Source organism: Triticum aestivum, chromosome 2A (genome assembly GCF_018294505.1).
Source record: "Triticum aestivum cultivar Chinese Spring chromosome 2A, IWGSC CS RefSeq v2.1, whole genome shotgun sequence".
Classification (NCBI taxonomy): domain Eukaryota; kingdom Viridiplantae; phylum Streptophyta; class Magnoliopsida; order Poales; family Poaceae; genus Triticum; species Triticum aestivum.
This window is the reverse complement of record NC_057797.1, coordinates 757372440-757389085: the sequence shown is the minus strand read 5'-3', so window position 1 is coordinate 757389085 and position 16646 is coordinate 757372440. Positions and strand designations below refer to the sequence as shown.

General features: G+C 48.7%; 1 protein-coding gene across 1 annotated transcript; it reads right to left on the bottom strand.

Moving 5' to 3' along the window:
* Window positions 1–7055: 7055 nt before the first annotated feature.
* LOC123186505 (LRR receptor-like serine/threonine-protein kinase EFR) lies at window positions 7056–9224 on the bottom strand. Its single transcript, XM_044598264.1, has one exon. The coding sequence runs from the start codon at window positions 9172–9174 to the stop codon at window positions 7201–7203; it is 1974 nt and encodes a 657-aa protein (XP_044454199.1). The 5' UTR covers window positions 9175–9224; the 3' UTR covers window positions 7056–7200.
* Between the last annotated feature and the right edge of the window lie 7422 nt (window positions 9225–16646).

The window sequence follows — 16646 nt, the reverse complement described above, 5'->3', positions numbered from 1 at the left end:
AAAGTTTAGCAAGGACAGGAAATAAAGCACCGACAAAAAGCTTGCCGGCATAATAGTATACCATAATAATGATAACACAAAACCAGGAAATTTCAATTAGATTTGCAATTCAGGCCAAAAAATGTATATACTATAATATATATAACACAACCATCAAGTCTTACTTAATTACTCAAGAGCTAATTGTTTTTAAATGTTTTGATCCGCTGCTTCAGTACAGCAGTTAAGAACATAATGAACCACTGCCAACAAATTTCAGTTAACTAACCTACGGGTGATTAAAAACAATTAAATCTATAACTAACTCATCAAGGAGCCTAAAAAGGTAATTTTGTTAGAGCATTACAACATTCACATGGCTAATCTTGACTTCCCAAATCTATCCCGTTGAATACCAGTTATTCTTTATTTGGATTCTACAGAAAATCTAATCTGCATAATAAGCACAAGAGAAGAGCAACATGAACTTTTCACGATCTATAAAATGAATAAAGGAATACCAGACTGTGCAAAGTTCAAACCTATGTCCAACTATAAACTTGGTCCAAACTACCAAATATCGTTAGTAGAGAAGTAATCCTCGCACCAAATATAACCCATGCATGATTTTTCACCGAAATAAGGAAAAGGTCGGCACATATAAATATATATCTCCAAACTACCTTATCAAAGATGAAAATAAGTACTTCATGAATCCGAATGCAATTTAATTTTTTTATTAGCAGCATAGTAGTGCTTGTTTGACAATGAATATCCTTGCCTCAAATGATTGCAACTTGCAAGTGGATGCAAATGCCGGATTGCTAATTTGGGAAAGCTTGGGCCTCATACCCGAGGATTCAGAGAGAAAAGCAACAAGATATTGAGCATCGTAGAATTGGCTCAGTTGTGAGACCAGCCTGGCAAATTCGTTGAGAGGAAATTGACAAGCTTCTTCTACAAGTAAATCTAAGGCTGGTTCAGCCTTAGAATGTACATGTCTAGTACTCTTCTACTACAAGTCATATTACATGTCTAGTACAGAGATAAAACTTGACAAGCTTCTTCTTCTTCTTGTACAAGTTATATTACATGTGTAGTACAGAGATAAAATTATAAATTCTTTCCATGAACCAAGAATTGGAAGCAAGAGTGAATAAACTGTAGCCAACGCAGATCATGTAATGTTAATTGTGCCAAGAACTTGATTTTTTTAAGAATCAGAACTAAAATTTTCTTGGCTATGAGCAAGATTGTCAACAAATTGGCTTGAATTGTACCTGCATTGCCACAGTGAACCGCTCCTTCGGATCGGGGTCATAGCCCTCAATCTGTTTGGTAGTCTTATTGGTGAAGTAGCCCAAGGCGAGATCGTTTTGGGCAAAATGGAAGGTGTACAGTGCCTTGGATAAGTACTCAAATTTGGGTAGGATCTCATGATAAATTCCACCTGTAGAGGAAAATATAAAAAATTACTTTCGTGTTCTCTGAAATCTGAATAAAAATATGGAACATGACACGGCTTTACTCCTCACCCATTCTGTTATACACGAACTGGCTTCTCTTGGTGAATTGTTCAAACTCCCAGATCTGCACATCCAAGTAGATCGGGCTGTAAATGACAACAACAACAACAATAACAACAACAAAGCCTTTAGTCCCAAACAAGTTGGGGTAGGCTAGAGGTGAAACCCATAAGATCTCGCAACCAACTCATGGCTCTGGCACATGGATAGCAAGCTTCCACGCACCCCTGTCCATAGCTAGCTCTTTGTCGATACTCCAATCCTTCAGGTCTCTCTTAACGGACTCCTCACATGTCAAAATTGGTCGACCCCGCCCTCTCTTGACATTCTCCGCACGCTTTAGCCGTCCGCTATGCACTGGAGCTTCTGGAGGCCTGCGCTGAATATGCCCAAACCATCTCAAACGATGTTGGACAAGCTTCTCCTCAATTGGTGCTACCCCAACTCTATCTCGTATATCATCATTCCGGACTCGATCCTTCCTCGTGTGGCCACACATCCATCTCAACATACGCATCTCCGCCACACCTAACTGTTGAACATGTCGCCTTTTAGTCGGCCAACACTCCGCGCCATACAACATTGCGGGTCGAACCGCCGTCCTGTAGAACTTGCCTTTTAGCTTTTGTGGCACTCTCTTGTCACAGAGAATGCCAGAAGCTTGGCGCCACTTCATCCATCCGGCTTTGATTCGATGGTTCACATCTTCATCAATACCCCCATCCTCCTGCAACATTGACCCCAAATAGCGAAAGGTGTCCTTCCGAGGTACCACCTGGCCATCAAGGCTAACCTCCTCCTCCTCACAGCTAGTAGTACTGAAACCGCACATCATGTACTCGGTTTTAGTTCTACTAAGCCTAAACCCTTTCGATTCCAAGGTTTGTCTCCATAACTCTAACTTCCTATTTACCCCCATTCGACTATCATCAACTAGCACCACATCATCCGCAAAGAGCATACACCATGGGATATCTCCTTGTATACCCCTTGTGACCTCATCCATCACCAATGCAAAAAGATAAGGGCTCAAAGCTGACCCCTGATGCAGTCCTATCTTAATCGGGAAGTCATCGGTGTCGACATCACTTGTTCGAACACTTGTCACAACATTATTGTGCATGTCCTTGATGAGGGTAATGTACTTTGCTGGGACTTTGTATTTCTCCAAGGCCCACCACATGACATTCCGCGGTATCTTATCATAGGCCTTCTCCAAGTCAATGAACACCATATGCAAGTCCTTCTTATGCTCCCTATATCTCTCCATAAGTTGTCGTACCAAGAAAATGGCTTCCATGGTCGACCTCCCAGGCATGAAACCAAACTGATTTTTGGTCACGCTTGTCATTCTTCTTAAGCGGTGCTCAATGACTCTCTCCCATAGCTTCATCGTATGGCTCATCAGCTTAATTCCACGGTAATTAGTACAACTCTGAACATCCCCCTTGTTCTTGAAGATTGGTACTAATATACTCCATCTCCATTCTTCTGGCATCTTGTTTGCCCGAAAAATGAGGTTGAAAAGCTTGGTTAGCCATACTATCGCTACGTCCCCGAGACCTTTCCACACCTCAGTGGGGATACAATTAGGGCCCATCGCCTTGCCTCCTTTCATCCTTTTTAAAGCCTCCTTCACCTCAGACTCCTGGATGCGCCGCACAAAACGCATGCTGGTCTCATCAAAGGAGTCATTCAGTTCAATGGTAGAACTCTCATTCTCCCCATTGAACAGCTTGTCGAAGTACTCCCGCCATCTATGCTTAATCTCTTCGTCCTTCACCAAGAGTTGGCCTGCTCCGTCCTTGATGCATTTGACTTGGCCAATATCCCTCGTCTTCCTCTCCCGGATCTTAGCCATCTTATAGATGTCCCTTTCACCTTCCTTCGTGCCTAACCGTTGGTAGAGGTCCTCATATGCCCGACCCCTTGCTTCACCAACAGCTCGCTTTGCGGCCTTCTTCGCCATCTTGTACTTCTCTATGTTGTCTGCACTCCTATCCAGGTATAGGCGTCTGAAGCAATCTTTCTTCTCTTTAAGCGCCTTCTGGACATCATCATTCCACCACCAGGTATCGTTATCTTCGCTTCTACTTCCCCTGGACACTCCAAACTCCTCCGAGGCCACCTTACGAATGCAAGTCGCCATCTTCATCCACACATTGTCCGCATCCCCTCCTTCCTCCCAAGGGCCCTCCTTAAATACCCTCTCCTTGAACACCTGAGCTACCTCCCCCTTGAGCTTCCACCACTTCGTTCTAGCGACCTTGGCACGCTTATCCCGCTGGACACGAATCCGAAAGCGGAAGTCAGAAACCACCAGCTTATGCTGGGGTACAACACTCTCCCCAGGTATCACCTTACAGTCTAGGCACGCACGCCTATCTTCTCTTCTCGAGAGGATGAAATCAATCTGGCTAGAGTGTTGGCCACTACTAAAAGTCACCAGATGTGATTCTCTCTTTCTAAAGAGGGTGTTAGCTACAATCATGTTGTAGGCTAGAGCAAAGCTTAAGACATCTTCTCCTTCTTGATTCCTGATGCCATAGCCAAAGCCCCCATGCGCCCCTTCAAAACATGTGTTAGATGTACCCACGTGGTCATTGAGGTCTCCTCCTATGAAGAGCTTCTCACCAATCGGTACACTCCTAACCATGTCTTCCAAGCCTTCCCAGAACTCCCTCTTGGTGTTCTCATTGTGGCCTACTTGCGGGGCATATGCGCTGATAACATTGAGAACCAAGTCCTCAGCTACCAGCTTGACCAGGATAATCCGGTCCCCACGTCTCCTGACGTCTACCACTCCATACTTGAGGCTCTTGTTGATCAAGATGCCTACGCCATTTCTGTTTGCAGCCGTCCCCGTGTACCACAGCTTGAAGCCGGTATCCTCCACCTCCTTCGCCTTCTGTCCTCTCCATTTGGTTTCTTGGACGCAAAGGATATCAACACCTCTCCTCACTGCTGCATCAACTAGCTCCCGAAGCTTCCCTGTCAGAGACCCTACGTTCCAGCTACCTAAGCGAATCCTCCTAGGCTCGGCTAGCTTCCTTACCCTTCGCACTCGTTGAGTCAAATGCGAAGACCCTTGCTCATTTTCCACTACATCCGGGCGCCGATGTAGCGCGCCACTAAGGATGCGACGACCCGATCCTCGCTCACTTGCCACCGTATCCGGATCAAGATACGGCGCGCCACTTGGGGGGTGACGGCCCGGCCCTTGCCCATTTTCCACCACACCCGGGTTCCGATGTGGCGCGTCGCTGAGAGGGTTACGCCCCAACGAAAATCTTTTGGGTTTCATCTCCATAAGAGTGGCTGAGTTTTTACGTTGGCTCGCCAAGCCTATCACAACATAGGCGGAGTTATCGGGCTATAAATGAATATCCAAAAAAATATGAGGCTGTAATTGGAGATGAATATACTCCAATTATCATAGATGTGAGTATGTGACTGAGAGTATGAGATAGATGATGCACTGACGTATGTACCGGCCCGCCAGCACCTCCGCGGAGAGTTAATGGAAGACATTAGACATGAATTGAAAGAACAGAACAGGTACAAAGTATGCAGAAATATGAGTTAAAACTAACACAAAAACTGTCTGTTATAAACAAACAACATATAGCATAAGAATGGATGTGACTGCAATACCTGACATTCAAGTGCGTGTGAACTACAAATTTACTAATACAAACTGAGGAACATAATTGGGAGCTAGGTCCACGAGATTGACATTCACAAAATGAAGCGACAATTGAACCTTAACAGACAAGACGACTTATACACGTGTTAATGCGTTAAAAGGTAAAATAACACCTAAACTCTGTCACTGGCAGAAGATTTACATGGAGTTATCATGGCTAAGCTAATGGCGCAACCACTTTAGTATAATCCAACTATGCTGCTGTGTTAGTGCACATGAAGGTAAAGGAACACCGAAACCAACAACTCTATTAGTTTCATTGTTAGAAGTCAATTGCACATCAAGGTAAAGCAACATCAGAAGCAGCAACTCGATTAGCTTCATCAGTAGAATTAACTTCAAGGAGTTAGCATGGCTAAGCTATTGGAGAAACATGCTTTCAAGGATAGCTTAATCTATGTTCGAACTCTTGTTGTACGTGTTTTGCAGTCTGCCAGTGCCCCGCAAGGAAACATATTCATAACATGGAGAGACCCCATAATATTGAACTATATGCACAAACAATTACATTAGACTTGACTGGACCTATATAGATTCGTACTATCAAATCCTGGCAGATAAGCTAGTAATTTAATAGGGTGAAACACTTGGAGATGCATTAACCACACAACAGAAAAATAAGAGCAAGCGTGGATGCTCAATCTAAGTGACTCGGGTTTTACAAGCATCCACGTGACTCTGATTCATCTGCTATCTGAAACACGATCAGAGTGGCAACATCATAGTGCCATAGCTATCACGGGACATCAGAACAAAATCAAATCCATAGAGTGGTCAGCTATATGATGTTTCAGCTAAAAAATCAGCTACCCCAAGAACACTAATCCCGGCAACCCAAGGCTGCTCATGTGATCTATGAGCAAGCGTGGCACAAGAAAGCAGGGATCTACCCGCCTCGAACCACCTAAACCGCACGGATCACCACCTCCCCACAGATCTGCGGAATACGCGAGAAAATCGAGATGCGGGGCGAGGGAGGGAGAGGGAGGGGGTGGATTGACCCCATTGGGGTCGATCCAAACCTTGCCCTTGCCGCACTTGAGGACGCTCGAGGCCTGGCGGCTGGCGCTTCTGCAGCTTTAGCGACACCATCTTCGCTGCTGCTCTTCTCCTCCCTTACCTGTCATCTGGTTGTGGCGCAAGGGTTTGGGAAATGCGTGCTGGCGGCGCCTTATAGTTCTGGGGCGATTAGGGTTTCCCTGGCTCAAGATTTGGGCTGCGGCATCTGCTCGACATGGCAGCGGGCGCAAGGGAGGTCGGGGACGGGCTGGCGCGGAGGCTGGGAGACGTAGGGCAGCGAGGTGACGGCTGGCGGCGGAGCTCGCCGGGCGGGCGCATGCGGCAGCTGCTGTGAACGAGCCCGTCGCAGCTAAGGCACGCGCGAGACGTACGCGGCAGGGGCGCAGGCAACGGCGGTGGTGGAGATGTATTGAGGAGGAGCGAGCACGGCGGGGCCGGCGGCGACCCTGCCGGTGGCGGCTCGCCGGCAGGCAACCGGGCGTGGGAGGATTGGATTGAGAGAGGAGTTGGATTGGCCTGGTTTTTTTCGCAGGAGGGTAGCGAGTTAACGGAGGTGGGAGGATGCTTCTACTATGTGATCTGGGTTTTTTCGCAGAAGGGTAGCGAGTTAACGGAGGTGGGAGGATGACGAAAATAAAACGGAGGTGGGAGGATGACGAAAAAAAACCAGCGAAAATAAACCACGCAGACTATTCACAAGTCGTCCATTAGAAGTAGAGATGTTCGAACTTTTCCAAGCTCATTCGCCACTTGTTTCATAGCGGGCCGCTCCGCCGGCAGCTCACTCGCACACGATATGCCGATCCTCGCCACTGACACCAGGCACCGCTCAACCTGCGGCGGGTGTCCACCTACATCGCCGAGCAGCCGCGGATCGATGACGGACAAGATGCCGCCTCCGGAGCAGGCCTCCTCGACGAACCTCGTGAGGGTCAGCCCTTCCAAGAACATAGTGTCGGTAGGCCTCTTTCAGAGCAAGCGATTTACCTTTATTCCTCGCCGGCCCAATTCCCCAATGCCCCCATTCCCGGTGAGGTGGACGGCCGTCGCGTTGGTGAAGACTCCCTTGACCGGCACCTCACCGGCGAGAAGGTTCAAGGACAGGTTCAGGAGACGCAGGTACCGTAGGTCTTGCAGAAAGCGTGGGAACTCGCCGGACAGGTTGTTGCGGGACATGTCCAGCTCCTCCAGGCCCTTGAGGCTCCCGAATGACGACGGCAAGATGCCACCGCGGAGCAGGTTGCCTTGGAGATATAACCTCTGAAGCATCTGACTCTGGCCTATCGTCGCGGGGATCGCACCAGTCAATCTGTTATTGGAGAGATCCAAGGTTTGGAGACTCTGAAGGCGGCCAACCTCCGGTGGCACCTCGCCGGAAATGAAGTTGTTGGACATGTTTAGGATGTAGGACATTGCCGGTATGGTGAAAACCTGAGCTGGAATGGTCCCAGTGAGCCGATTCCCGCCGACACTCAGGTAGGCGAGGCTGCGGCAACCCGCTAAGCTCGGCGGCACCTCGCCAACGAGCTCGTTTTCGCTCAGCTCCAGCTGCGTCAGCTTGGTGAGGTTGCCGAGCGACGACGGAATCGTGCCGGTCAGCCGGTTCCCGAAGACGAGCATCTCAAACATGCCAGTTAGAAGGCCCGTCGACTCCGGGATGACCCCGGACAAGTTGTTGGCCTGGAATCGGAGCGTTGTCAGACCCCTCAGCTTGCCGATACCGGAGGGGATGGTCCCAGATATCCGGTTGTACGACAAGTCCAGCCACGCGAGCTCCGTCGACAGGTTGGCAACCGACGCCGGCAGCTGGCCGGAGAGATCGCTGTGGAACATGTGGAGCACACGCAGCTTGCTGCAATTCGTCAGGGCATCCACGAACTGCCACTCGCCAGGTGTGCTGGCGTGCAGCATGTTGAAGCTCAGGTGGGATGGAGGAGCTCCCTGAGTTCGCCAAGGTCCGCGGGCACCACGCCGACGAGGTTGTTCTCGCCCAGGTTGATGGTCTGCATCTTCGACGCGTTCGCCAGGCTCGCTGGTATCCGTCCGACGAGCTCGTTGCCGAACATGCTGAGGAAGTAGAGCTCCGGGACCGAGTCTCCGATGTCGTGGCGGAGCCTCCCCGATATTGAGTTGTAAGACAGCTCGATCATCCTGATGGAGGTGACGTTGTAGATAGACGCCGGGAGCTCGCCGACAAGAGGACTGGCCTATGTCCTCCGGCAGGCTACCGTCAAGGTAGTTGTACTTGAAGGTGAATCCGAGGAGGGCCGTCATGTTGGCGAACAGCGGTGGTATGCTGCCGGTGAGGTTGTTGTTCCCAAGGCGGATCCGCTGCAACCACGGCAGCCCGGCGAGGGAGGTCGGTATGCTCCCAGTGAGTTGGTTCCTGGAGAGGTCCAGATTTACCAGCGCACCGCCGAGACGGCCGAGCCCGGGCGGGATACGGCCGACGAGCAGATTGCGCGACAGGTTGAGGTGCGTCAGGTTTGTGAGCAGGGCCGCCTCTGCCAGGATGGCCCCACGGAGCTGGTTGCCGGAGAGGTTCAGCCTGCGGAGGCGCCGCAAACCGCCGACGGACGTAGGTATCTCCCCCGTTAGCCCGTTGTCCGGCAGCTGAAGAGACGAGAGGAAGGTGAGGTTCCCGAGTGCCGGAGGGATAGCGCCGGTGAGACGCGCCGACGCGAGCACCAGCGCGGTCACTCTGCCATTGCCAGCGTGACACGAGACGCCACGCCACCGGCAGAAGGGCAAGGAGTCGTTCCAGGAGCTCAGCGGGCCGGCGCGGCCGCCTCCAGAGACGGCGTGCTTGAACGCCAGCAGAGCGGCGCGGTCCGTCTCGTTGTTGCTGCCGGCGGCGGCGGCGGCCGAGCAAGCCACGGCCTGCTGCAGCAGGAGGAACAGAGCGAGTACCAGGTGGCACCGCCGGGCTAGGACAAGTTGCATGGCGGGCGCGCGACTTGTGTAGCGCAAATGCAACGAAGTAGTGTAGTTTGGGAAGCTAGACACCACACTGGGGCCGCCATTTTTGAAGGAAGCGCATGCAGCAAGTTTCTCGCGGAATTTTGTGTGGAGAAGAATGCATTCACACCTCGCCATTGACGTGTTGTAGCCGGTGCCGTAGCCGTAGGTGGTGTTGAATTCGTCTCCTGCTTGGAGGGTAGATTATCGCGCGTCGGCCCACTTAATTTGACGCGTGAGCACTTGCGCCATCGGATGCCTAACCACTAAAAGCATCTCCAACGGGCGCCCAACGCGCCGCGCGGTAAAAACGGATTTGGCGCGCGCCCATCGCCTGGTTTGGCGCGGCGCGCAGCGTTTGCTCCAGCAGCCGCGCTGAAAAGCCGCACGCACGCGCAGCTCCAGCAGGCGCCGTAAAATGCAGCGCGCGCTCATTGTAGAATATTTTTTAAATTAAAATTACATAGATAAAAAAAGATACAAAGATATTTTACATCGGTGCAACGGTATAGATAGATAGATAGTTCGACATACATAGATAGATAGATACTATTACGGCATAGATAGATAGATAGAAACTACTACGGCATACATAGATAGAAAACAACTCCAAATCGCTATCATCACCATTATTCTCCTCGGCGGTGTCGTCTGAGGTATCCAGCCAGATGTCCAACCACCGATCATCGTTCACCGTGAAAAACGACTGGCCACCTGCTGCAACGAGATCGAACTGCGCGTTCGCCAACGCCTTGCGCCGACGTCTGTCCAACCGCGCCTCGCGGCGCCTTAGCGTGTCCTCCTCGCGACGCCTTGCCCAGTAGGCCTGCTCGTAGGCGACGTCCTCCGGGTGGCGGGCGCGCCACTCCGCCATGACCCGCTCGTCCTCCTGAGCGACGAGGAGGCGGCGCTGCCGCTCGGCGTGCTCCGCATGGTCTTGTACCGTGTTCAGACGCGGCGGCAGGGCACGGTCGAGCGCTTGCTGGAGCGTGTACACGTCCTGGAAGTTCATCTGGCCGCGCCGCCGGCCTAGGCGCCATGCCGCCGCGTCGTATGCGCGGCCTGCCTCGCGCGCCGTCCCATACGTGCCGAGGCCGAGCCGGAGATCGCCGGAGCGTATCTCCGCATAGTAGCCGCCGTTGGGGCGCAGGCGGACGCCGCGGTAGCCGGACTCTCCTCGGCGGCGCGGCGGCATGGCGTGGCGCTGGGGCGGCGGAGGCGCGTCGGTGGCGGGGCGCTGGAGCGGCGCGTGGCACAGAGAAAGCGAGAGAAGAGGAGAAGAGGAGGCGTGGAGAGGAGCGTGGCGTGCGCTGGATTTTATAGACGCGCCGGAAGCGGCGCGCAAAATATGACGCGCGAGCTGGCGCCTTTTCACGCGCGCACGCAAGCGGTTCCCGCGCGCGTGGTTTTCCCGCTGCCGTTGAAGCGCGGCAAAACGCTCGGCGCGTGCTAAAGGGTCTGTTTACCACGTGCGCGCCCCGTTTCGCGCGTCCGTTGGAGATGCTCTCATGCTTGAAGGGTAGATTATCGCGCGTCGGCCCACTTAATTTGACGCGTGAGCACTTGCGCCATCGGATGCCTAACCACTAAAGTCATAGCTCTGATGGTGACCGCCGATCGCCCTCGATGCACCCGGCTGGCCAGGGTTTACAATTTTATTTTTATTTTTTGAGGGAAACCTGTGTTTGCTCACCTCGGAAACAATAATACTACACCCGCGGACGATTACAGACGTTTACAGAATTTGCGCCCCACCCCCTAATCCCAATCCTAACACTCCACATATACAAGTCCGTTGATTCTGCAAAACGGCTCCCCGTGAGTCTGCTATAGACGAGTAGTTTGTACTCCCTCCGTCCGAAATTACTTGTCGTAGAAATGGTTAGAAATTAGATGTATCTAGCACTAAATTATATCTAGATACATTCATTTCTCCGACAAGTATTTCCGGACGAAGGGAGTATGTGATTTTAGATGATGTGAGCCTCAGTGATGGGTTGAGTAGTGTGTATTTATGTGTCTTACTTTTTTGTTTTATTCTTCAGCCAAGCGTAGATAAACTTCTTCCCTTGAACAAAGCTGCAGCAAAAGAACAAATCCTAAAAGAACCAGTGGCCAACGAAAAGCTGGCCTAGGACAAATCCTATTCCAAGTGTAACGCGCCGAATAGCTACGTAAACACACCACCGTGTCGTTTTCAAAATTAATTCACGTTTTTTAAACTTGGGACGATTTTAAAATGTAAGAACAATTTAAAAAATTCAAACATCGATTCTTCAGTTTGTGGGCAATTATTTAACTCTGAGACATTTTTAGAATTCGTAAAAAAAAATTGCATGTTTTCCTCAAAAAATACACACCCGGGTCACCAAACATGCAACGAAAGGATAAACGTAAACATAGTCAACTTTCTCTCTTTAAGAAAGGAAATCGTATAAACACGGCCAGCTAAAACCCCACAACCGTGCCCACATGTCATTTAGTACACCACTCAACTCAGCCTTTTTTTTAGAGCCACCGCTTAAGTCAGCTGCCCCAAACTCCCGAAAATCAACTTTTTTTTTAGGAAATCCCAAAAATCAACTTTTTTTAGACACTCCCAAAAATCAACTGCACATTGCGTCAAGAAAATACTGCACACCCGCCCTATCCCACTGTGCAGAGCTACATCACGGCCCATTCAGCAGGCTGACTTTCCAGTAAAAAAGAGTTAGGAGTGGGCTGACCAAACTAACACAATCGCTGGCAAATCCAGGCACCAACGCTGATGCCTCCCCTCAAAAAACAAAACAACGTTGAGGCCCACGTGTCAACGACTGCAAACCACCTGATAGCCCGAGTGTTGGCCAATCTAGTCGTGTATAAATTTGAAGGAGATTGCACTTGAATATCATACCTTTTCTTGTATTGCATGTCGCATTCATGCAAACAATAAAAATGTGGGTCATATTTGCAGCTCTACCATAACCACTAGAAGTCCACACCACATGCAAATTTGCCCGCTTTAGTTTCACCCTTCTACCATTGCCTCCCGGCTGGCTGGCAGCAACTTTGGTCGACTGTGCGAGACTCGTTCGATCGTGGGCGATCAAGTGCTCCCACACTTCGCCCATGATCCACGAAACCGCTTTGTGCACGTGCTAGGCTGGTGGGTCCCAGCCATCGCTTTCCTATCTCCCTTATCTCTTTTCTCAGCCGCCCTAGCCTTATCCTTTCATCATCTTTCCTTTTCTTCTCATCTCACCATGAACGGCCTCTTAGGTTGCACCTTTTCCTCCCCATCTGCCCTCTATCCCTCCTCACCTGATCTAAAACCACAGACGCGATAAGCTGCAAAGGGTGAACTGGAGCTGACCGCGGGATGCTCCAGAGCTGATCACGGTTTTGCTGGACCACGCTCGGCGAGCTCCTATGGTTACCGCGATGTGGTTTGTGGCGATGGCTCCGTTAAGGAGCTACAACCAGCAATATTGGTGCTACACTACAAGAAATATGTCAATTTATGACCTTCTGTCAGTGACCCTGTAAGAAATGGTTGTAAATCTACTACCATTTTGAGACCAATTGGTCGTAAGCTGTTCGAGGGGCTCCAAACCCTAAACCATAACGACCATTTTGGTCAGAAAGGTCGTAATTTTCTTACACGAAATGGTCGCAAAGCAGACAACACTGGTGCGCTGCCTTATTTCTAGCTGATCACTACCAATATAGATGGTCATAGCCTTGTAAATTCCGGTGCTTTGCTATGACTAGGCGCCACCTCATCAGTTTTGTGTATGTGTCACGTTGATGTGTCAATTTTTGCCTATGTGTCATGTCCATATGTCAACTTTTGCCCTAGGTTGTGAAGCAACCTACATTTCTGTTATCCCCAAAATTCTCATAAATTCTTTGGATCATATGTTCCTCAAATATGTCAAAAACCTTCCTTGCCTAGTTCAAAAATAATCCAGGAATATTCATTTTCCTATCCAAATCATTGCCTCATGACAAAATCCAGCTCCATTTGCCAAGTAAATCTTCCTTAGCAAATTTCCAAAGTTTCTATTCAGCTAGAAGCTTTGTGAAGGAAGTACTAGCTCGGTATATTCTAATGATTTGAATTTTTGCCACATCTTCTATATGCCCAAATCATAGCTCTCCACAAAATTTGAGCCCCATCTAACAATCTATGTGATCTCACCATCCAATCTTTGTTTCTGGTAATATTTTCAGTTTGTGGAGCAACTATATTTTATATTGATTTATAATTGCAGAAAATTTACCAGGACATGATCCTGCCCATAGAAACTCCCTCCACCAAATTTTAGCTCAATTAATTTAGCAAATTTCCCTCAATATTGTTTCCAATTTTCTGTTCAGTGGAGAGCATTGTGAAGGAATTACCAATTTTATTTACCCAAATGGTATGAAATTTTTACCGTGCCTTTATATGCCCAAACTATTATCCTCCTCCAAAGTTGCAGCAGAATCCAATCATCTATGTGAGCCCAGCTTCAATTTCAAATTTTTGGCCAGATTGGCACATTGCAAAGCAAGTGCTATCTAGACCCCTCCTATTGCCCTCAAACTTTTTGGGCACTCTTCCATATCCAAATCATTGCCACATGCCAATATTCAGCTCCCTTTTCCTAGTAAATCTTCCTTAGCAAATTCCAAATTTTCTATCCAAAGAGAATCTTTGTGAAGGAAATAGTAGCTAGGCTCAACCCTCCCCCTGCCGACCCCTTGACTGGGAAGAATAGTAAATAAAAAAATGTAATTATTTTTTGAACATTTTATTTTTTTTTTGGAATTTACTGTTCATCCGGTGAAAAAAACAACATTATTTTTTATTTTTTGAAAAAAATCAATTTTTTTTCTCACTCATCTGCACCCGGTGAACAATACATTCACAAAAAAAATCTGAATTTATATTTTGCATGGAACATATGTCAATGTGTGAGGTCCTTGCCAATTTTCATTGCGTTCGACATCTGAGTAGTTCTCAGCAAAAATTACAAAACCGGCCCGAACGATGCATAAAGAGTTAACTGTCTCACAGACTCCACTTTTGTATTTTTTGTTGAGAGCTACTTAGATGTCCAAATGAGCTGAAAATTGGCACAGACATCATGCACTCTAACATCATTCATGCAAAAAAATTATTTTTTGTATTTGCTTGAATTTACTGTTTACCCGATGGCAAATTTGAAATTATTTTTTGATTATTTTTCCAAAAAAAATTTGAATTTACTCGCTTGGTTAAAAAACCAAATTAATTTTTTGAATTTTTCCCACTTCTTTTAGTTTACTGTTCACCTAGTCAACGGCTGAGAACCGGTCAACGGGCAGGGGAGGGTTGAATTCTGGCAGGTTTTGAGAGTTAGGGGTGCAGATTAGACAATATTGGAGTTGGGGGTCTATATTAGATTAGGGCTAGAGTTGGGCGGGGGTGGGGTGGGGGGCGTGCAGTAGGCACTTCTCTCTTTTAGCACCTTGTTGTCTTTGACACCCCTATTTGTTGAAAAGATTACAATGATCCACATGCATTTCTGTGTAAACATACATCAAGAAATATGGTTAATTGAAAATAGGATCCTTCAAGGACAATTAAGTGATGGTTTCCATGTCTTAGTTAAAAACACATTTCACAAATTTATTGAGGGAGAGATACAACGTTAGATAAGCCTAAAATCTTAGCATGTGGTACACTATACACTTGGGGGCGTAGAGAGAGAGAGAGAGAGAGAGAGAGAGAGAGAGAGAGATTTATAATCTTCTTGTTCAGGCATTCTAATGGGAACATGGGCACTCCATTAGTGGTACTGCCGACATACCAAAGACATAATGGATGGAACTTGGAACCTGATTAGGCCTATGCAACTTCTTGTATTTCCTCATGCATTTCTCTCTACGCCCCAACTAACATCATGGACGTATACCATTCCTTATCTCTTGAGGGTCATTTGATTCACAACTCTTAAATGACAACTAAAAGAACATTGCATGAATGAAATGCAAGCTCACACTTCTAGCATGACATTGCTATACTATATATGTATGGTTTCGTGAACTTGCTTCGAAGCATTACTACATGTAAACCGGGAGTGATAAACCTCCCGCATATGCATGTGCCAAAGCTATAGGCTTGCATTTATTTTCTTCCCCCGCAAGACATATCCATGAGCTTTGAGATATTGGAGGAAAACAAAAAACCCGGGCTGCATATAATTATTATTTCCAATATGTGATTCCTTTCCATAACTTCTGGTATGCACTTTGTCTGTGGTTTCTTTCCAATCTGCAGTTGGTTTATTGTGCGCCACCTCTCAGCGTGAATTCTTCCAATAGGAACAGTGAATATAGTTACCACCATAGCTGGGAGTCCGGGACAATCTCGTTTCCTTCGGTTCAGTAGATCAGAATATGTGGTGTTCCATGAGATGGAAGTACTAGTTGACAAGGCCCTTAAATTATAGGGAGTTAAAAAAATGTACATTGTGCCGGCCTTTGACGTCGTACACAAATTTGGACACATTTTATTCTGAGTGATGCATATATGGTAGGGGTAGCATGATAGAAGTATACTTGACTAAGCCAAATTTCACCACCATCGTTGTCACGACGAATAAAAAGGCAAAACGCAATAATCCGGCCCTTCGCCGTCACTCCCGCCGGCAGGGGGTGGTTCCAGAGCCCCACGGCAACAGGGATAGGGTGAGGTTATATTTGGGTCGCGCAGGACAGCCCGCCCACTCTCCGCACATGAAGAGCCCACGCCTCCGGCCTCCCACGCCCACACTATTTTCCATCGCCGCACCCTTCACCGGCAGAAACCACCTCCTGCACCGCCGGCCGCGCCGCCGATCGGTTCTTTGGTGATTCCGCGCTGTCCGGGTGATGCCTCCCCATGTCGCTGCTGCAGCAACAAGGGCTGGTGTTGTGGCTGCACGGATCCGACGAGGCGGGCAAGCAGAGCCACGCCCTACTTCTAGGACGCCCCCCGCTCTCCGCCTGTCCTTCCCCACCACAGCCATCGCCTGTTATGTACTTCCTCAGTTCCATATTACTCGTCGCTGATTTAGTACAACTTTGTATTAAATCAGCGACAAGTAATATGGAACGGAGGGAGTACATGCAGCCGGTGCCCAAATCACGAAGCCCTGCTGGAGTACCGCGCTCCTCCACCACCACCACGCCATCGTGCTGCTGCTGGATGGAGTCTTCCCCAACCTCTCCTTCTCCCCTTGCTGGATCAAGGCGTAGGAGACGTCACCGGGCTGTACGTGTGTTGAACGCGGAGGTGTCGTCCGTTCGGCACTAGGATCATCGGTGATTTGGATCACGACGAGTACGACTCCATCAACCCCGTTCACTTGAACGCTTCCGCTTAGCGATCTACAAGGGTATGTAGATGCACTCTCCTTCCCCTCGTTGCTAGATTACTCCATAGATTGATCTTGGTGATGCGTAGA

Coding starts and splice junctions, on each gene's coding strand:
- LOC123186505 (XM_044598264.1), bottom strand. CDS start 9,174: ATGCAACTTGTCCTAGCCCGGCGGTGCCACCTGGTACTCGCTCTGTTC.